This window comes from Pongo pygmaeus, chromosome 17, assembly GCF_028885625.2.
Source record: "Pongo pygmaeus isolate AG05252 chromosome 17, NHGRI_mPonPyg2-v2.0_pri, whole genome shotgun sequence".
Lineage (NCBI taxonomy): Eukaryota > Metazoa > Chordata > Mammalia > Primates > Hominidae > Pongo > Pongo pygmaeus.
The window spans coordinates 32,385,470-32,407,512 of NC_072390.2; the positions used below are offsets into that span (position 1 = coordinate 32,385,470).

General features: G+C 50.2%; 2 protein-coding genes across 4 annotated transcripts in view; one reads left to right on the forward strand and one right to left on the reverse strand.

Annotated features, from left to right (window-relative positions):
• The window catches only part of LPIN2 (lipin 2), a 113,770-nt gene extending 110,867 nt beyond the window's left edge, over positions 1-2,903 (forward strand). The window contains exon 20 of one of the 2 annotated variants that reach the window (XM_063653458.1): positions 2,256-2,903. In XM_063653458.1, coding sequence (XP_063509528.1) covers positions 2,256-2,331 — 76 coding nt within the window. In that variant the 3' untranslated portion in view covers positions 2,332-2,903. Of the gene's footprint in view, positions 1-460; positions 2,199-2,255 lie in introns of those variants that run through there. The other variant, XM_063653457.1, reaches the window with a different exon arrangement.
• Positions 2,900-22,043, reverse strand: part of EMILIN2 (elastin microfibril interfacer 2) — a 67,287-nt gene continuing 48,143 nt past the window's right edge. Inside the window, exons 5-8 of one of the 2 annotated variants that reach the window (XM_054460452.2) lie at positions 9,832-10,233; positions 7,968-8,000; positions 7,140-7,268; positions 2,900-3,908 (exon numbers count right to left, since the gene is read on the reverse strand). In XM_054460452.2, the coding sequence (XP_054316427.1) occupies positions 3,571-3,908; positions 7,140-7,268; positions 7,968-8,000; positions 9,832-10,233 (902 nt within the window). In that variant the 3' untranslated portion in view covers positions 2,900-3,570. The remainder of the gene's footprint in view (positions 3,909-7,139; positions 7,269-7,967; positions 8,001-9,831; positions 10,234-22,043) is intronic. The other variant, XM_054460453.2, reaches the window with a different exon arrangement.

Consider the following 22,043-nt stretch of genomic DNA (forward strand, 5'->3'; position numbering starts at 1 on the left):
TTCAGGGGACATTGAAACCATCTTTCTAGATTCTTGCCAGAAATTGGTAATTTCCATAAATTAGCATCTTGATCTTTGCTGACACTTAAATTTGTCTACAGCAGGAGCTCCTTTTTGTTGCTTATTCTTAAAACCTGGCTCCAGAAGTGCAGCTACACCCCCAGGAACTAACCTCTTGCTTTGTACCTTCTGCCAGGAAATGACCCATCCATATGTGACTTCTGCTGTGGTCTTGTGGCTGTGGTCTCCAGGAGGCTGTGTTTATCTCCTCTCCCTAAGCACTTGAATTCCCTGGGAGTCCTGTCCAGAGCCCCTGAACACCCCACCTTTCCTGAAACCCTTCCTCAGGGTGGATATAATTTAGCAGTCAATCCTGATGTTTTCATCACAGAGTCAGAGTGACCTTTGATCAAAACCACATCGCATATATTACTTAAATGGTGATCTTTTGTCCTCTCAGATTGCTGGGCCCTTACCAGATGCAGCATATGCTGAACCCTGCATCCCAAAGGCCCTCCACAGGAGCGTGTGTTCAGGATGGAAACGTTTGCATTTCGTGCCTCCTTGCCATGACGTGATGGCAACCATGGGTCTTTGGGAACGCAAAAGAAGAGCTCAGGGAAATTGGTTACAAAGGAAATGGTCTTTACCCAGAGCAGCTTTAAGGGCTTCAGGGGAGCAGTGGACTTTGCATACCTGAGCTCTGAGGACGTGCCTGTGTGTGGCTGCTTTCTGTTTTGCCCTGCACCCATTGGAGTTGGCGTGTGTCCTTCCGTTTTCTTTCCCGTTTATAGGATGGCATAAGGAAAATACACATTTATGTTTAGAAAGGGGCTGTGGTGTGGATTTGTTCCAAGCTACAGGCATGAACAAAGTGACTCCAATCACAAATACTCCCTGTCAAGCTGCAAATACATAAATTGTGAGAAAGTTAGTCACCTGGGAAAGCTAGATTAACATGCCAACCAGGAAGTAATTTCAAATGCAGTTTAAGGTTTGCATTTATTGACGATACCATTTTGTTTTTAATCGTGTAAATGAGGCCATTTGTTAGTGTTACATGGAGGTGAGGAGGGGATGTCACAGTCCTTCTCTACTTAAGAAGTGTCCTGACCTTTTCTCAGCAACAACTTGATATCAGAAGTTGTGAACTTGGCTGGGCGTGGTGGCTCACGCCTGTAATCCCAGCACTTTGGGAGGCCGAGGTGGGCGGATTGGCTGAGCTCAGGAGTTCACGACCAGCCTGGGCAACACGGTGAAACCCCGTCTCTACTAAAATACAAAAAATTAACCAGGCGTGGCGGCATGCACCTGTAGTCCCAGCTACTCGGGAGGCTGAGGTAGGAGAATTGCTTGAACCCAGGAGGCGGAGGTTGCAGTGAGCTGAGATCCCACTACTGCACTCCAGCCTGGGTGACAGAGTGGGACTGTCTTCCAAAAAAAAAAAAAAAAAAGTTGTGAACTTGTGCCTGATTCTGTCTCAGGGTTTGGTATGCCTCTGACTCACAGGCACCACTTCAGGGACTTCTTGAAGGGCTGCTTCGAACCCCACAGCCTTAAGCTCAGCTGACCTTGTTATTCTACTACCTGTACAAAAAGACAGCCTTTCCCTTTCTAAAGATGTCTCCTAAGTGGGCCAGGATCCACCTGTCATCCAGCTTTATCTCAAAGTAGAGGCAGGCTCCAGCCATAATGAGGCATATTCTGTTTTGCCTGTCTTGAATACACAGAGCTGAGATTCACCATTGTTGGTGAGTAGAGATGCACTGAGAGGAGGACTGGGTTTTACCCGATGTTCCAGACCCATCTACGGAGTAGGGAAAGCAGCAGGTAGTCATCACCCACCTTTTACCTGGGCCCTGCCCCTGCAGCTCTTGAGCACATCCCCTTGGGCGCCGAGTGCGGTCTTTTCAAAAGGAGCGTGAGAGGAGAGGGCGATGGCGCGTGCCGGCTGGGTTTTCCTGAAAACACTGCTGCACTGGGGCGCTTTCCATGAGTCATTCCTAGGACAGCCAAGGATACTCTGACAGCTCTCTTTAGCCAGTTCCCCAGCTGTAGTAATGGGGTGAGATGCCATTCTCCCTCCCGCTCCTGGACAAAGAGGTCCAAATTTTAAATAGTAAAACGGCAAACCTTTAGTTCTTGCTGATGTCTTCTTAGCTGTGGCGGGGGGAGTAAATAGGAACTCTGAAGTGTCCAGTGGCCACCCTGTAAATTCATTTGCAAACAATTCTTAAAGCTTTTTTTTTTTACAGCATAAGAGCATCTTCTGGGCCAAGGAAACTGCAGCTCTTGTTTCTACCATCCAAACCTTTCCCCAGTGGGACTTGATTAACCGGTAGGTTTTACCAACCTGATCCACAGAGACTACCTTGAACTAAGGGTGCTGAGAGGTCTCTGTGGCCACTGGTGACAGATGATTAATACTCCTGGGCCTCCCCTCAGTGGAGGTGTCTCGCTGTGTGAAGATGCCGTGTTCTCAGATGAGCTCAGCTGTCAGCGTGTGGCCAGCGTTAGGTTGAGCCTCCTGCTGCTTAGAAACCCGAGAGCTCAGTGAGCTGTGTCTGCTGGAGATTGGTGCAGTGAAGCAGCAGGGATCAAGTTAGCCGGGGCAGCTGCTGTGGGATCTGAGTGCAGCATCCCCAGAGGAGCCGCTCCAGCTGCAGATGACATGGGGCCTTGACCTCCGTGCACATCTGGTCCGTCTTCACAAGCCAGAAACGAAACCCAAGTGTATAGCTTGGATGCGGAGGAATAACAGTTTTATAGCTGAGATTAATTTTACTCAAGATTACTTTCTGTAGCCCTTTTTGAAACAAAAAATTTCTTAAGTTTGCTTTTTAGCAGCAACTCCTGATCTGTAAGCGACCACACTTAAATTAACAAAAGTAACTGGAAATGGCTTTACATCTTTATTGACACTCCCTGTCTTTGCACTTAAATTGTACATGCCATTTAAGGAGCCCAACAAGCTTTGGGAACAGTCTCTAACGCATCCCCGTTCGCAGCTGGGCCAAGGCCCGCCTGAGCAGGATAAGTCCCAGGCGGCAATGGTGAACCAAGCGTGGAACAGCCCAAACTAAAGTCGGGGTCTCTGTGCAGCGGCACGGGCCACTTCGGCACTTCAGTGTTTAAACTTCTGCATGCAGTGTAAAGACAGACAGCTGGCCACAGTGCTGCCCTGCAGTAAAGACCAGCCACAGTGACGGGCTGTCCCCTGCCTCCCTCCTCCCAGCCCACAGTCAGACGGAGCCTCTGTGGCACAAGCTCAGGCCCAGTCCAGGGCCCTGAGAGTGTAGATACAGGTGGAGGCCTTTCCGAGTCTTCCAGTTGTCCAGTTAGAGTGGCAGAAAAGTCAGTGGCCACATTCACCGTGTGCCTCACTCTTTGCAGCCTGGCTGGATGCAGTAAGGCATGGTGGCCTCAACAGCGAGGGAAGGCCTTTATGTTGGGGACAGGTGGTGGGCATATGTGGAAACTAGCCCCGTGCTTCCATTACATACAAAACCGAATATATTAAAGCTTTAGAGTTTTTACAACTATCTTTCCCCTGACATCTCCCCAGCCACCTTAGAGGTGGGAAAGGAAAGGATATAAGAAAACCCCACTAAATGTGGAGTACATTTCGTCAAAGTCTGTGTGAGCCAGCTTGCCCCCAGTCACCACGATGTTGACTGCATCTCCCGCCTTCAGGTGCACGATGAGGTGGAATGCCCCTGGGCCCCCGCAGGTGTGCAAAGCCCCTGGAGGGCGGTGGTATTCCAGGAACTCTCTCCTGTACCCAGCGGTATGCAGCTGGGCCACGCTGGCGTTGGAGACTGACAGCACTGCTTCCACGTAGGCGTCTCTCTCGGGGGTGAGGGTCGCCGTGATCAGGTAACGCCCATCATAAGGAGCCGTGAAGACCCCTGCGGGGAGAAAGGCAAACCCTGTGCTTACCTGCTGTCATCACAGCCCTTGCCATGGCAGTAAGTGGCCCCCCAGTGATTAACCTGGGCCTGGGAGACCAGCCATCTCTTGTCTTCCCATGGCAGCTGGCTGCCTGCCTCAGCTTCTTTTTATGCTCATCCCCTACAGCCTACCAGTGATACAGAGGCCACCTTAGCCCATACCACTTTTTACCATGGGCCTAAGAATGCCTCTTGGAGGCATTCCTTATTGGAAGCACCTGAAGGCTAAAGTGAGCCTCAAAGCTTGGCTGCTGGGCAGAATACCCGTGAGGCAGGGCCAATAAAAACGAAGCTTGCCCAACCCAGGGAGAGGCAGACATGGCACCGTGTAACCCCAGGGGCCATGCCAGGCTCCTCCTGTAAGAGGCCCATTCTCCCCATGCTGGGCAATGGCCAGAAGTGAGCACTGATACTCAGCCCATGACCCACACGTTCTGGGCCCAGGGTGGGAAAGGAAGTGATGGCCAAAGGTGAGGAAGGTGGAAAGATACGTACATGTCACAATTCGCTAAGCAGAAGCAGCTGTAGGTGGCCCCACAGCTAGGAGAGTCAGTGCCAACACCAAATGCTTGCAGGAATGGCCATCACTCACAGGCTCCGTAGTGGACACCAGACCTTGCCACTGACCACAAGCCAAGAGTGGACATAAAACGGAGGGCCCAGGAGCTAAAAAGGGTGGTCCTGGCCATTCGTGGTGGCTCACGCTTGTAATCCCAGCACTTTGGGAGGCCAAGGTGGGCAGATCACCTGAGGTCAGGAGTTTGAGGCCAGCCTGGCCAACACGGATAACCCCATCTCTACTAAAAATACAAAAAAAAATTAGATGGGCATGGTGGTGTGCACTGTAGTCCCAACTACTCGGGAGGCTGAGGCATGAGAATCCCTTAAACCCATGTGGCGGAGGTTGCAGTGAGCCGAGATGGCACCACTGCACTCCAGCCTGGTTGACAGAGCAAGACTCTGTCTCGGGGAAAAAAAAAAAGTGGTTGTCAGGAGCCCGAGCCTTCAATCTGCTCTGGAAAACAGAAGAGGCCCGGCTACCCAGTCCCCTTCCCAACTTTGAACAGCAAGTAACTGAGGGCTTTCCAGAGGCTTCCTCAGGTACCTGGCCCTGAGGCCAGCACCAGCCCTGGCGTTTTGAGTGTGGCCTTCACCTTTGTTCAGAGTCGCCTGTGGTGAAGCCTCACTCAGTTCACCCAGAATTTCCTTTCTGCACCTGCTCCATGCAAGACAAGAGGTAGCTCTGGGAATGCGAGACTATAGGTCACCATCCCTTGCCTGCAAGCACCACCTGACCTGTCCAAGCAGACGAACCATCCCCTATGGCCAAGGCAGTGCAGAGTGACCTGGGGAGCATGGCCTTGTTACGGTCAGGCAGATGGGAGCAGGGCAGGAGAGCCCCTACCCCAACTAGGAATGTCAGGCAACCATCAGATGATGGTCCTGCAGTTGCTAACTGTCTCTAAATTAATGATTGGTTGCAGCCAGCACCACAGAAAGGCAGTCACCCAATAGTCAGACAAAACCTGAAGCTGATGATCAGCTGCTTCCAGATAAGATCTCCAGAGTTGGGCGATGAAGCTCATGCATGCGCATTAAGAGGCAAAAATGATGTTTCAAATGGTGTTTAACCGGTGTGTGACCTCCTGGGAACACTTGACTGGTACAGGAAGAACACCTCACGTGGGCACGTGCACAACTCCAGGAAACACTGCGCATGCCACCCTCTTAGGCACTGGCAGGCCCCTGTGCATGCGGACGGCCCCCCAAGGGAAGAATCAGGAAAGGGACGCAACCTCCCGGAAGCATGCCAATGTATAAGACCCCAAGTCACCGGTCAGACCGCACTTGAATCTCCCAAGTCATCCACTTGGCCGTCTTCCGAGTGTACTTTCCTTCCTGCTCTAAAACTTGCCTCAGTCTCATTCTGCCTCATGCCCCTTGGTCAAATTCTTCCTTCTGAGGAGGAAAGCATTGAGGCCTGTATGGATTCCCCTTCACTGATGTACTGACCCCAAAGGCCACTGCCACTCTGAGCAGAGGCCTGGAGGCCTATGGGGCCCAGGAGGAAGCTACACAGCGGTGGAAAGTAAGTGGCGTTCCTCTCTCCCTGATCTTAGATGCCAAGCTCCAGCTTAATCAGCCCGGGGCACTGAGAATTCATTTCTCTGAGTTCTGCAGGTAACTTAGGCTTGCTAACATAACAGTTATGAGCCACTAAGGACAGATGGGATTTAGCCAGACAGGGCAAATGTGAGGCTGGGGGTGGCTAAAAACTACCAAGAAGGAAACCAAGTCCCCCTCCCTCCCAGTGGCTTATGGGTGGCAAGGCCTCCCTGAAATCCACTGCCCCACCCCCTCCAGGAGGCCCTGTTCACAGTGCATGAGCAAAACAGTGACTGCTGAGGGCAGAGAGGGGTCAGGAAAGACCCCAGGCTGTGGGGACCTCCCCACACCTGCCTGGGAGCTCTGTCCTCATGGGCCCAGGCACCCCTGGACCCTGCTTTCCTTGGAGCTGCCCTCAATCTGGGCAGAGCAGCCCAGCCCAGGTGGACACTGATGGGACACAGGGAACTCGGAGGTAAACTCCATGTGCCATGTCCCATGATCCTTGGGACCCCCAGAAACAACCCGGGGCAGGGGGACACGCCAGGCGCTGCAGAAAGACTCAAGCTCCCAGCTGAAGGGATTCTGTTGTGGAGCATGAGGCCCTCTGGGGAGCGCAGTCCCTCTTCTGGCTCTGTTCATCATAAACTAGGAGACCCTGGGGGAGCCTCTCGCTTGTCCTGGCCCAGGTTGTCAGGATGACTGTCAGAGCCCGAGAGAGAGGGGTGCAATGGTGGCTATCAGAGGTGGCCAGGGCATGGCGGGCTATGCCAGCAGAGCCCTCGTAACTGCCGTAAAAAATGAATAGCAACCCCAGTGGTGAATGCTGAGGACTAGTGTGTTGACCTCACGACTAGAAAATGTTACACACCCATGCAGCCTGCAGCCCTCGCTCCGGGAAATGTTCTGCGTGAAAGCCCATAGAGTGAGGCAGAGGAGTGCAGGCCCACTCGGGCATCTCCTCCAGGGTGGCATCCTCCCTGAGCCCACAGGACGCTGGGAACCAGCCAGCCATGGTGGGAGGGGTCCCACCTGCGTTGGGATAGGAGGAGGACACAGTACCAGTTCCCTTCAAACACTCACCCGTGCTGGGATTGTAAACGTCCCCGTCGTTCACCAGCACTTTGTTAAAGAGGACAACTCCCCCATCGCTGGGGAAAGGCTTCTGGGTGAGCCCCGCAGAAAAAGACACCAGAGAAGGCACCGGAGCTCCTGGAGCAGAGAAAGGATGGGAATGGATTGACCCGGGTGCTTCTGTCCTCTAGGGGGAGGGCCTGGAAAACTGAGGCCTACGTACCAGGCCCATTTTATTTCACCCAAAGTGGTGAAGCAAACTCCTCATGCCCAAGAGCCAGAGGGTTCCTTGTCTGAGGATCAGCAGGCAGGACAGCTAAGAAATCTGAGAAACTGGACAGACTCTTGTTAGGAGGGTGTGTGTGAGGCTGGGCATGTAAGCATATGAGATGAGCATGTGTATGTGCGTGTGTGTATGCACACACTTGTGAGCACACATATTAGGAGGCCAGGCCAGGCAGTGGGTGCATCATCATCTAGGGAGCTGCTTCCTTACTAATGAATCAGTAAAACCTGGAGCCCCAGGAAGCTCATCAGGACCACACAAGGGCAGAGGCCCACCCAGTGATCCCCTTGGGAAACTCAGTGAGCTGGGATGATGTAGGAGGGAAGATTCCTCGTCTTGGGCCTGACTCTGACCCTCTCTGGGGAGCAAACCTTGGGGAATTTGGTCCACTGTAGTCAGCAGAGGGCTGTCCCGGTGCTGGTGGGTGGGGAAGGGCTGGGCCCAGGCTTGATTTGTGCTAACAGCCTGGAGGGAGGAGGCAGGAAATGCAGAGGAGGGGCAGAGGCTACCAAGGAGACTGCTCCTCCTGCCCCTGGTCTCAGCAGACGTACCTGGGGAAGCTACAGGAGGTGACTTCGGGTATCCTGAAAAACAAAAAGGAAATGGCATGTCAAACAAGATCCTAAGCTCCAGCTCCTTGTTCTGAGCCCCCTTTTTTCTCTTTGCTCCTCACAAGTTCAAATCGAGTCTTCACTACTATAGAAAAAGACATAGAACAAGGGCAACCACTGTCACTGCCCTCCTTCAAGCAGAGGCACATTTGTACCAGCCTGTCCCTGCTTCCTCACTAGCCCATTTATCCCTGGCGGGGAAGAGGGCACTGACGGCACGCTGGCTGCAGGAAAAAAAGAGATGGGCGCAGGAGCCTTGGAGACTTCTCTGCGACTGAGTCACACAAGCCAACCAACATTTGCCCTCTAGCAGTGTTACCTGCTCAAGAGCTCTACCTTCAACTAGACTGAATGCAGTACTTATTAAATGGAGGCATGGATGGGTGGGTGCAGAAGTGAAGGGACAAATAGATGAGTGGTTGCATGCAGGGAAGAGTGCACGGCTTGATGCGTGGATGGATGTGCACATGCATAGGTGGGTGGACAGATATGTGCACGGATACATGGGTGGGTGGGTCCCTGGGGTGCCCCAGCCTCTGCATATGAGGATGCATATGTGGGTGGATGGATGTGTCGATGGGTGGATACACGGTTAGATGTGTGGGTGGGTGGCTGGATGGAAGGGATACACGGATAGATGCATGGGTGAGTGCTGCATGCATGGAAGGGTGCGTGGATGGACAAATGAGGGAACAAATAGCCCAAGAAAGCCTAAGCATCCATGATACATGGAACTACAGAAGATAAGTGTTATCTTAGAAAATGCAGTACATCTGCCTAAGAGCTGTGATCACCGCAGCTCAGGTGTCTAAGAAGGAATAGAAAAAAGAAAGCTGGTGAGAGAAAATGTCTCCTTGTCTTCTCAGCAGTGACCCAGCCTTCCAGACAGCCATGGGCATCAGGGGCCATGGGTGCACCAGGCTATCACCGATGGGAACAACCCCAGCCCTGCCAGTGTCTGCATGTCCCTGATGGTCAGCCTGGTCTGACTCAGAGGGGACTGGTTTGCATTGTTCTATGCATGTATCTATGGCAGATGACATGACCTGCCCCATTCAGGGTCATCTGTTTATCTGTTATAGCCACAAATCTCAGTTTCCTCGTCTGTAAAATAACACTGGCTTCACAGTGCCCTTGGGAGGGCTGCAGGAGATCCAGATGCGGTTCAGTCCCTGGCACGTGGTGGGTATCCCACAAATGCTCACTTCCTTCACCTGTCTCTACTCTGACAGCACTCCCACTGTCACCACGACAGTAATGGTGTGGATATTCACAACTCACGGGGAGCACTTCCCAGTGGGGCACTGAACTGGGCTTTTCTCCATCCTCACAGTAACCCTCTGAGGTCCTGCACTCTCCTCATTTTGTGGTTGAAGGAACTGCAGCTCAGAGAGCTCAGGAAGCTGCCCCAAGTCCCAAAGCCTGTGGTAGACAGCCCTCCTGCCTAGCCACGCTGCTGTGCCACCTGCTTTGCTACTACCCAAGCTCCCAATACCCTTCTGGCTTCCAAGATCCTTCCTGCTGGGAATCAATGAGCTGCCCGTGTGGCACTGGTACTCCAACCGGCGGGGCCACAATATTTCTAAGTATAGACGACTGCACTGTCCCTGAGGTGCCCCAGCCTCCGTGTGCTGGATTAGCATGAGCGATCCCTCAGGCCTCGGCATCCTTCCAAAGCTGCATTTCTGAATTTGTCTCCCTGAAGGCTGGACCCCGAACCGCCAAGCCCCTCAGCAGACCCCGAGGCTCAGGCGGAAGTTCTGGGCGAGCCCCGCACTCCTCCCCGCGCAGCCCTAGGCCTCACCTGGTGCGCCCGCAAAGCCTTCTGCGCTGGGGACGGTCCCGCTCCCGGTCTGGCCATCCACGCCCCGCGGCAGACCCCGCCCAGACACGCCTGCGCCTGCGGGAGGCCCGGCCTGGCCCGTCTCCATGATGACCCCAGTGGAGCCTGGCAGCTGGGGCAGCGCATTCCGGCCGGGCCAGGCGGGCGGGGGCGGCCTCTCCTCGGGGGGCCGCGGCAGCAGGGGCCGCTGGGGCAGGACAGGCCAATGAGGCAGGACGGGCCGATGGCCCGCGGACGGCCGTCGCCCAGGGTCGTCTGGGGTTGCGGGGCCGCTGGGCCTCGGCGGGGTGGGCTCGGGCTGCGGCGGCTCTTTGGGGGCCTCTGCGGGCGGCGGGGGCGAGGGCGCCTCCGAGGGCTCCTCTGCTGGGCGTCGGGGAAAAAGAAACACACAGGATTAGGAAAGCTCAGCCCTGACTGCCCCGTCAGGGTCCCCTCCATGAGTCCCGGCGAGTGGGGTCCCCGTGAGGACTCTGCGGCCACCCCTGCGACGTCACGCTAGCAGGACACACGGGCGTCCGCCTGCATCTTCCGAGGACGCCGTGGGCCACCCGGAAGCCGCCAGGGACCCCTGCCCAGGGCTGGGGGGTTTCCAGCCTCTCCTGCGTTGACAGCTGCACTTTCCAAACCGGCCTCATTCTTGGCTCGCGTCCAACAATTCCCGATTTCACAGCACGCGGACACCATGGGTGCATCGCAAATGACTGAAAGGGACCTGAGGCCACCGACCCCCTCACAGACTCTGAACCACGCTCCTCCCAGGGCCCCACGGCCTCTCCCGCGGGCTGCCGAGGGACCCTGCCGGGAGGCCCCAAGGCTGCGCTGAGGCCGTGCGGAGGGCTCAGGCTCCACGGGGGCCACAGCCAAAGCGCTCACGTCGCCAGTCGAAGGGACTTCCGACGGAGGAACCTCCTGATTTACATTTCCCGGCCCTCTTGGGAAGCAGCCGGAAGCTGCCGCCCTTTCCTCCTTTGAATTCGTTCCTGGAACTAGCCCTCCAGGAAGCCCCTCCCGACCGTCCACAGGACGCCTAAAAATACCCGGGTCTGGCTGAGGAATCACTCGCAAAGAAACGCCATCCCCCCCGCCCCCATCAGTCTGGTGCCCACAATGCCCAGAGTTCCAAAGCGCAACAAATTTGATTTTTGTTTAGGACCCAACAAAAATCAGTGGCTGCCTCTTGACCTGCTGTCTAGTTTTGTTTTAAAACTCACTAAGCGGGCTGGGCACGGTGGCTCACGCCTGTAATCTCAGCACTTTGGGAGGCCAAGGCGGGCAGATCAGTTGAGCCCCCAAATTCGAGACCAGCCTGACCAAGATGGCAAAACCTCATCTCTTCCAAATATACAAAAAATAAAAAAAATAAAAAAAATTAGCCTGGTGTAGTGGAGCACACCTGTCATCCCAGCTACTCGGGAGGCTGAGGCAGGAAAATCACTTGAACCCAGGAGGTCGAGGTTGCAGTGCGCCAAGATCGCCCGCTGCACTCCAGCCTCACTAAGCTGGGGAGAAGGGCAGTGGAGGTGGTTGATGGGTTCAAAAATATAGTTAGACAGAGTTAAGAAGATCTAGTATTTGATAGCACAACAGGGTGACTGCAGTCAGCAATTATCTTTTGCACATTTTTAAATAAAAGAGTAGAATTGGAATGTTTGTAAAGAAATGACAAATGCTTTGGGTAATAAATACCCTATTACCCTGATTATTATACACTGCATGCCTGTATCAAAATACCTCATGTACCCCATACATATATACATCTACTCTGTACACATAAAAACTAAAAATTAAAAAAAACAACTAACATAAATATGGCAGATCAAATACATGCCCCCCCACCCACCCACAGAGGCAGGTTGCCAGAACACCCTGAGAGAGGCAGTTTCTCCAACAGCCTTTCCTAACCAATGTTCCATGAGAGAAGCCCAAGAGAAAACAATTTGAGTGATTACTTTCTCAGTTTTCCCTGAGGATGATAGAGCTAATTCCATTCTAGATACAGAGAAGTTAGTTCACTCCATACAATAGGATGGCATCAGGATTTACATCTCTTTAGAACCCTGGTTGAGAAAGGCTGGGTTAGACAGAGAAACTGAGGCAGAGGGATTGAAAAACATGCAGATACCAGCTACAGTGGAAGATAGGAGTAAGATACCAGTCTAAAAACACTAAGTGAAAGTCTGCTCCCTGAATAAGGAGGCTCACAGTCCCCATCCTCTGCTAAGCTCCCAGCCACTTGCTTATACCTCTAGCTGGAGATAGGAGGATTCTTCAAATTGACCCAATAATGATGCCCACAGTCGTGAAACTCTATCTAGTGTCTCCCCATTAAATGTGAACCAAAGTCAAAATCACCTGACATATGAGGAAAGCCGCCTGTATGAACGACAGGGACCAAAGCAAGCCACACCAACTAATGAAAAGGAACTCTAAAGAGACAGACACAGTGCAAGAAAATAAACACATACTACCCTCAGAGAAGTAGAAGACACTGCATCCAAGATGCCAGAATTGATTGCTATACAAAAGGGATAGTCAGAGAATAAGAGTGAGCCTTTGCTGATTAAAAAGGCACTTGCCAAAATCAGAGATTTCAATGAAAGGGTTGTTAGACAAAAATCAAGGAAATCTTTCAGAAGATAGAAGATGATGACAAAATGATGATCAATAGGAAGGAAATCATAAGAAAATTAAAGGGTCAACCTAGGAAGTCCTTCCAGAAAAAAGGAGATCAGAAAAACTGGTATGTAGGGGTAATGGGATGGTAAGGAGAGAATTATCAAATAAACACACAACTTCCCAGAACTGAAGAAAATGAAAGATCCCAGCACAATTATTGAATAAAAGGAATAAACCAAACCACATTCAGAACACTGAAGATAAAAAGGAGATATTACAAACTTTCAAGGGGAAAAAATATAAAAAGTGACTGCAAATCAGGAAGGCATCACCAGGCTTCTCAACAGTATTGGAAACTAGAAGAGAAGGGAACAATGTTGTCAAATAATGATAGAATATAATAGTTCAACCTTGAATTCTATACCCAGCAAAAATACCCATCAATTACAAGAGCAGAATAAAGATATTTCTAGACAGGCAATATTTAAAATTTTTTAAAATGCTATCTCTCAAGCACCCTTTCTTAAAAAGGTATTGGGAAATGTGCACTACTGAAACAAGGGAGTAAACCATGAAAAAGCAACAGAGAGTAAAGAAAGGGGAGAGAGGCTAAAGACATTTCTAGGATAGTAGTGAAGGCAGGCTCAGATTGAAAGCCTTATTGCGAAAGCCTAGAGAATAACCAGTCCAGTTTAGATCAGAAAGAGCAAGAATTCCAGGAGGGAGGTCAATTTTTTAAAAAATGGAACTGACAAATGATCTGATACTTTTTATGATGTAGAAAATTGTATTAAGAGGCTGTTGAAGGGTAGGAAGACTCCAAAATAGATACATAGGATATAAGCAACACTACTACCAATTAAGAGAAAAGTAAAAAGGAAAGCAACACAACCTTAGAGAGCTATTGAGCTCAGCATAGCATAGATGTTGCATATTGACTGTAGGATAACTCTATTGGGAATTGGGAGGAAGGGGAGTCAATATAAAATGTCTAAAGCTGATAAATCAATTTAGAAATACGGAGGTAAGTACCAAAGAAAAGAAACAGCTGGAAGAGTTACATGTGGCTGCCTCTGGGGCGTGGGAAGAAGGATGGAGAAGGGGGCAGGGGAGCTGGTTTTCATTATGAGCTTCTCAGTGTTATTTTACTTATTTTTATAAAATATAATTGTAGAAGACACTGAGGGCCTGTTTCTGCCCTTTCCCCTCTAATCCAAGCACACTTGAGTTGACTCCTCATCTTTCTTTTCTTTCTTCCTCCTCTCTGGACACCATCTCCCTGGCTCAGAAGCTGGCCTGCCTCCCAGGGCACACGCCTCTGCCTGAGCCCCAGCCCCACCCTCCCTGCTCTTCTTGGATCGGCTCCATCTGACATCACTCCTCTCTCTTCTCAACCTCTCTTTCCTTCCTCCCCACTAGTTTCTTCCTTTTATTTAGCCCAAGCGTATGTCTCTCCATCGAAAACTCAGGGGAAAACAGAATTTTCCTCTGTCTTTCAACCCTCGATAAGTTACAGTCAGCAAAGCACTTAAAATGGCAAAGCACAGGCCCCCCAAACTGGCCCTTATTTTCTCCCCTGTCCCCACCAACCCGTCAAATCACCCTTTTCCTCTGAAATCCGCCCTTGTTCTCCCTCATCCAGGCACATGAAGTCCTATTTCACTCTTCCTTCTCCTTTGGTCTCCCCCTCCTGCTCTTTCACACACAAATTTGTTGCTAAGCCCAGCTGATTCTATTTTAAAATATTGCTTGGATCCTTCATTCACACCTTTTCCAGAATGCTCTTTAGAAAGCATTCTAATCATTATTTTCTGCTCAAAAATCTTCCATTGTTCTCCACTTCTCGTAAAAATCAAACTGACTCTCTTCGGCCTGACATTCCGAGTCCCCCGCCTCCTTTGGCTGCCATCAGTATGCTCACTGGTACCCAGCTCTCATGTGACTTCCCTGGCTTCATGCCTTTGCCATGTGCACCCCTGAAATGGCCTCTTCCAGCACCCTCACTGAGAGAAACGGCACCCACTCCTGAAGTCCCAGTTCAAAACCACCTCTTCCATGAAGCCTTCTTAGATTGGCCCAGCAGGCATGAACAGTCCTGCTTCTGCACCAGGAAACAACATGGACCTCTGGGGGCTCTTTATGTAGTTCAGACCTTTCCTCTCTGGCTGACTGATGAGTACTTGAGGATCTTAATTCTGTGCCATCCCCAGGGCCTAGCACAAGGCCTGGTAACTGACATTGAACAATTTAAGTATTGGGTGAATAAAAGAAGGCTCAACCTATCTATGACAGGCGCTATGGGCCATACACCCTAATTCCTGCCAGCCATTAAATTGGGAACCCTAATTTTGCCAAAAAAATGCCATTCTGGGGTCCTAACAAGGCAGTTCTGATACATATAGGAGAGTGATCATTCTGTCTTTTACTATAATCCATTTTAATATATCCATTACTCCCTCAACACCCAGACTTGTTACACTAGTGGAAGGCAGAGGAAAAAGAATGAACTAAGATATTGCTTGAGCCAAATATCCTCAGTGGATCTCCTTGGGGAGTCCGTGCATGAGTGCTGTGGATGGCTGAAGGCTCCAAAGCAGCCCGCCACATCATAGCAGAGACAGTCATGAAAAAGCGACGTCTCACTGAGATGGGTGCCCCCAGCCCCGGCCTCTCCTAGCTCCGGCTTAGTCCACAGCATCACATGGGGTGCCGAATGCACACATTTATGACCAAGTCCTAACAAAGGCTGGATAGCACTCTGCTCATTCTGGAAAGAGACCTCTCCAGCAGCCGACTGCTTTCTGAACTGAACATGTGTTTCTAATTCAAGAACAGACCATTTGAAATGAATTCTTCATAAGAGCCAAGGTTGCTCCTCATGTGTTTTAACTCCTGAGAATGATAGAGACAGACCAGCCACACTGCACCAGGCCTGCCTGACACCCTGCACGGGTCGGGTAGGGTCACAGCCTCACCATGGGTGAACCTGACATGTAGGGATTGAAGGCCATTCCCTCTCCTCGAAAGCTCCTATTAAAAGTCAATTTCAAAACCAAACATCAATTTCAACTTTTATTAAAACAAAGACTTTCCTAAGAAAATCCCCAATAATTCATGGGCCTGATGTGCTAAAAACGAGTGTCTTCCCCCTGAACTAACACCCTCATTCATTACAGGAGTCAGGGGTTGCCTCCTGTCTCCAGGAAGCCCTGCTTTCTGCAAGAGCCCTGAGCAGCTGGGCTGCAGGAGGAGACCTGGGGAAAGGGTTGGCCCTGTTCTTGGCAACTAAGGGGTGTCTTGTCACAGAGCAGAGGCTGTTGGAGAAAGCCTGGCCTTAGCTGTTAGAGCCTGTGGTTGAGACTCGGCTATGGGAAAGCCACTGAAACCTTGTCCATGCAATGGGCTCAACCTGCAGTGCCCTCCTGTCATCCAGGCAGAAATTGATGCCCATCAGACCAAGCAATGGATGCGGGTGTGCCCTGCTAATGTCCCGCTATTTGTAAAACACTGTGCAAATGTTAAGTGTAATTCATCAGAAGTCCAGTGAAGGTGAAATCTGATCTCCCTGCCATCCAAAAGGTATACCTGCTGACCAAATGCTGAAACTGGAGAAGTATTTTAAAGATGCTGATCAAGACTTCAGACTTTTTTTTAAAAAAAAGCATCAAAGTGCTGACATACAGAATGCTAGGCGGATGGATGGAAGATGCTTTCACAGTTGACTGCTTCGCTGAGTGGCAAAGCTCTAGTTCCTGGGAAATAACCCCATACCATCACGGACTGAAGCATGAGAAATGCTGGACTCATCAGAAAATTCAGAGAAACTGTCGCTTGTGGTGCTGAATGGGCCCGGGGTGAGCTTAGATAAAGGGGCTTTTTCGAAGAAACAGTTGTTGGTCTCCCCCGCGGGACAGGAGGGCAGGCCACCAAGGTGGCTGACAAGTAGGCATGTAAAAGTATCCCTCGGGCTGAGAAGGCAAACATGCATTCCCTGGAATAGTTCTACTCCAAGTCGATGTCCATCTCAACACTGCTTTTGAGCTGGGCACTCTGGCTCATGCCTGCAATCCCAGTACATTAGGAGGCTGCAGTGGGAGAATCGCCTGAGGCCAAGAGTTCAAGACCAGCCTTTCAACATAGCCAGACTCTGTCTCGACAAAAAATTTTAAAAATTAGCTGGGCATGGTAATGTGTGCTTGTAGTTCTGGCTATTCAGAAGGCTGAGGCAGGAGGATAGCATGAGCCCAGGAGTTCAAGGCCGTAGTGAGCTATAATCACACCACTGTACTCCAGCCTGAGCAACAGAGAAAGACCCTGTCTCAAAAATAAATAAATAAATAAATAAATGAATGAATGAATGCTGTTTTTGAATTTGGTTTGAATGAAAAAAAAAACCCTCAAGCTTATAAGAGGGAGCACTGTGTTGGTTGCACTGCAGAAGGGACCATATTGACACCAAAATAATAAGAATCCAGACATAACAATGGTGAAACTCATGGGATAGGGCTAAATACGGAAAATGTATCTAAATTTCTGCAAAGTACAAACTCGTGAATGTTGAAATATAAATACAGCTTTAGTCATGTGTGCTAAAATCTGTGGCAATACATTTGAGCTGGAAAGTAATTTGCTATCACAGAACCCCAACAGAGAAGGCACTCACTCAGCTGAGCATCAGCAGCTCTTGGAATTTTTAAATTTTTTTTAGAAATTCACAAGCTGGGCCGCGCGCGGTGGCTCACGCCTGTAATCCCAGCACTTTGGGAGGCTGAGGTGGATGGATCACCTGAGGTCAGGAGTTTGAAACCAGCTTGGCCAACATGGTGAAACCCTGTCTCTACTAAAAATACAAAATTAGTGGGGCATGGTGGTGGGCGCCTGTAATCCCAGCTATTCGGGAGGCTGAGGCAGGAGAATTGCTTGAACCCAGGAGGTAGAGGTTGCAGTGAGCCGAGATTGTGCCACTGCACTCCAGCCTGGGTGACAGAGCAAGACTCCGCTGAAAAAAAAATAAAATAGCAAGAAAGAAATTCACAAGCTGATTCTAAAATTTATATGGGAGTGCATAGGAGGATCTATACTGCTTGATTTTAAGACTCACTATAAAGCTAAATGAGTAAGCTACCAGGAGAGACCTCAAAAACTGGAACAGAATCGAGTCCGTAAGTGGGCTCACACAAAGCTGACTTCTATTGGTGGCGCAGTGTCAGTCAGTGGTTCATTCTATGTCCTCCTTCCCCGCCGCCTCCTCTTTCTTTTTGGGCACAGCTTACCTGGGGTGGGTAGATTCCTCTGCCTCTGGGGTAGCCTTCCTTCAATTTCCAGGACTAGAGCCAGCGGTTTTTTTAGTTATAAATTTAATTACAAATTTCTGGCCCTCACCTCATCCCTGCTGCTGAGCAGCAATCTCCTGAGTGAGCCGAGGAGTTTTTTTTTTTTTTTTTTTTTTTTAAAAAGATCCCAGAGGCATTTATGCATGCAGCTCTGGGAAAGCTCCATTCTCAGAACATTGCAGCTCTAAGTTCAAGGCTAAGATGCAGTAGAGCAGCTGGGGTTTACACGAACCAAAGGGCATCGTAGAAACCTGGTGCCTACAGGATAAAGGGGGCGAGTTGTCAGGAGTTCCCTATGGCCTGAATATAAGCAATTTATTGAGCCTTTACATGTTCATAAAACTCTAAGTCCATCATGCTACCTTGGGCCTAAACTCTCCCCAAACTCAGCTGATTTTGAGTTGGGGCAAAGGGGTCAGAATGTTGGCATCAGGCAGTGCCCTGGCCAGGCTTTCTGGTTAAATAGTTATTTGAGAAGGCTGTGCTTTTTCATTCTTATAGCTTAACTTAACTCAATAAAAATAGTATGCTTAAACCTGCAGCACTCCTAAAAGAAACGCTATGATGAAAATTACTCAGAGACATGAGCAGAAAGGGGTGGGAAAGTAGAAAAAGGAAGTGATGCCATTATCTCTAGTGTGCTGACATCTAAGCCAGCTGTCTCTTCTTGGAAGCGTGACATCTGGAAAGAGAAGTCCCCTGCACACAGCTACATCCCTCTGCCTTCCCTTCCTGCTCGCCACCAGCACCCCTTCCTTCCTCTACTGGGAGAGGAACAGTGGGAAGGCGGGGTCCAGCTGAGGCTCAGCCTCTGCGTGGGGCCAGGGGAAGCTAAAGCCAGCTGGGGAGGGTGGGCTGCCCCATTCTCCACATGCTGCTACCACTGGGCTGCAGGCCGGGGCAGTCCTGGGTCCCAGGCAGGGAGACAGCCTCTGCTGGTCACCCAGTGCCTGGGAGGCAGACCCTGTGGCCAGGACACACCCCCACTCGTGGGGATACCTGTGAGTAATTCCCTATGAATCACTCATGGGTCACTCAGACTCGAGTGGGGGTAAGGCTGGGCAACTTGGGGAAAAGGAACAAAAGAGGATGCCTGCTGAGTGTGAAGGCCTGATGCTCCCCGCACCTGTGAAAATGGGAGTGAGTCCATCTGGGAAGGAGGGCTCAACTCCGTGGCTACATTGCATAGGGAATAAAGGGCGTCGAGCCTCCTTTCCATTTATAACCTAATTTGTTCATAAGTGATGAGATTCTGCTCAAAAAAACTATTGATACATGAGATACATGAAGCTGTGAATGCTGAAAAGGGAGATCTCTAGGCTTTTTTTTTTTTTTTTTTTAAAGAGACAGGATTATGCTGTACTGCTCAGGCTGGAGTGCAAGTGGTGTGATCATAGCTCACTGCAGCCTCAGACTCCTGGGCTCAAGGGATCCTCCTGCCTCAGCCTCTCGAGTAGGTAGAACCACAGGTGCACACCACCACACCCAGCTAATTTTTAATTTGTACAGACAGGATCTCACTGTGTTGCCCAGGCTGGTCTTGAACTCCTGTGCTCAAGTGATCCTCCTGCCTTGGCCTCCCAAAGTGTTGGGATTACAGGCATGAGCCACTGTGCCCAGCCATTTCTAAGGCTTTTTATACTGTCTATTTGAACCCTAATTTTAAAAAGAAGAAAAAGAGAGGGAAAGCAAGAAAAACAAAAAAACCTGTGGCCACCTACAGCATCCCCGGAGCCACCAGGGCCCCTCACCCTGTGTCTGCTGTGTTCACAGGCGCTCTCTCACTCTTCCAAGGCTGGAGGCCTGGGGGTTTATAGGTAGAGAAAGGGAGAAAAGTTCAGTCATGAATAGATTAAACATCCATTCTAGGGGATGGAGGGTTTAAGTAATAGGTAATTTTCCTGAGTGATTACCAAGTCCAGAACACTAGTTAATCCTCCACTGTTTACAAGCATGGATGAGCTGAGATTTCAACGGAAGTAATCACTCCCCAGCTCAAAATACTTCAATAGTTTCTCATGGTACTTAAAATCCAACTCCTTTATCACAGCCTAGAAAGCCTGCCTGATCTCATTCTTACCCTCGCTTTGACTTCATTGCTGATGACCTTCTGCCTTGCTTATACACTTGGCCATACCAGTATTCTGGGTTTTTCAAAAGAGCTTCCTCATAGCCTTTAAGAATGCTGTTCCCTCTGCCTGGACCATTTTCTCAAAAGTATATATTTTTTTTTGTATTTTTTGTAGAGACAGGGACTCCGTGTGTTGCCCAGGCTGGTCTTGAACTCTTGGGCTCAAGCGATACACCCGTCTGAGCCTCGCAAAGTGCTGGGATTACAGGTGTGAGCCACTGTGCCCAGACTTGTGGACCTTTTGTCCCCCCACCCCCAACTCCAAAAAAAATTGTCCAGGTACACTGGCTCATGCCTGTAATTCCCCGCACATGTAATTACAGCACATGCCTGAATCCCAGGCTGAGGCAGGCGAATCACTTGAGTCCAAGAGTTTGAGACCAGCCTGGGCAACATGGTGAAACCCATCTCTAAAAAAATAAATAAATAAATAACAAAAAATTAGCTGGGCGCGATGGCACGTGCCAGTAGTACTAGCTACCTGGGTGGCTGAGGTGAGAGGATCACCTGAACCTAGGAAAGCTGAGGCTGCAGTTAGCTGTGATTGCACCACTGTACTCTAGCCTGGGTGACAGAGCAAGATCCTGTCTCAAATATACATATCTGGCCAGGCGCAGTGTCTCATGCTTGTAATACCAGCACTTTGGGAAGCTGAGGTGGGTGGATCACCTGAGGTCGGGAGTTCAAGACCAGCCTGACCAACATGGTGAAACCTTGTCTCTACTAAAAATACAAAAATTAGCTGGATGTGGTGGCAGGCACCTATAATCCCAGATACTTGGGAGGCTGAGGCAGGAGAATCACTTGAACCTGGGAGGCAGAGGTTGCAGTGAGCCAAGATCACGCCACTGCACTCCAGCCCCAGCGACAGAGGGAGACTCCATCTCAAAAAAAAATTATCTGTATATATTTATTTATTCATTATATATATGCAATATATACCTATGCTATATATATATGCCCTTAACAGAAGGATATGAAAGAGACTTGGATCTATTTAAGCATCAGCTGAAGCCCCTTCTTCTCCCCTATTGGCTGCTTCTTGGATAATTCAGCCTCACCTCAGTGATGCTTCCAAAGGAAACAGGATCTGTGAAGAGGGCAACAGGCTGAGTAGAAACACCACAGTGTGTGTTCCTGGTCTGGCAATCTGCTTACTGGTCCAAAACCATCACACATCTTCACCTCTGGACCTGTGCTCACTGTGGTAGATATCATGACCACCATTAAACTCCCTTCCCTCCCCAAACATACCAGCCACATCACCCTTCAAGAGCAGACCTGCTTTGACAAAAGAATGTGGCGGCAGTGATGCCACTCCAGCTCTGGGCTAGCCTGTGGGAGGCCCAGCAGCTTCCACTTTCCCTTGACAGTCACCATAATCTTACTACTTGAGACCGCCATGCTGTGAGGAAGTCCAGGCTGGCCACATGGAGATAGGGGCCAGGTGGAGGAGCACCGAGGCACCAGACATATGACCGAGTCTTCACAGACCTTCCAGTCAACCGCAAGCTGAATGCAGCTGAGTGGGCGACTCAAGCTGATGCCACATAGAGCAGAAGAACCGCTGAGCCAAGCCCTGCCGGGGTTCCTGACCTACAGAATAATGGAAACTAATACATCTTTGTTGTTTTAAGCCAGCAAGATTTGGAATGGGTTGTTATAAAGCAATAAATAGCTAATCCACAATGTCTTCCCCTCCTGCTTTCTGAATCCCACCCATCCCTCAATCAGATCCAGTAACACCTCCCCTTGGAAGCTTCTCTCATCTCACTTTATTCCTCACCCCATCAGCCTCTGTACTCTGCTCGGTAAATACCTACACTGAGGGCTCAGCTCAGGGCTCTCTCCTGAGAATCCCTCCCTGACTTCCACTGTGGGTGCTTCTCTGAACACTCAAGGTGGCTCATGCACACCCCATTCCTGTGACCATCTGTCTGCTTGTTTCCCCATCAGACTGTCTTTTATCCACATACTCCCCCACCCAGCCATTACCTACCACATAATAGGGGCTCAATAAGAGCTTATGAACTAAAGGGATAAACCGCTATGCCACAGACAATCTCATTCATCTCTCTGCAGACCTGTGAGTC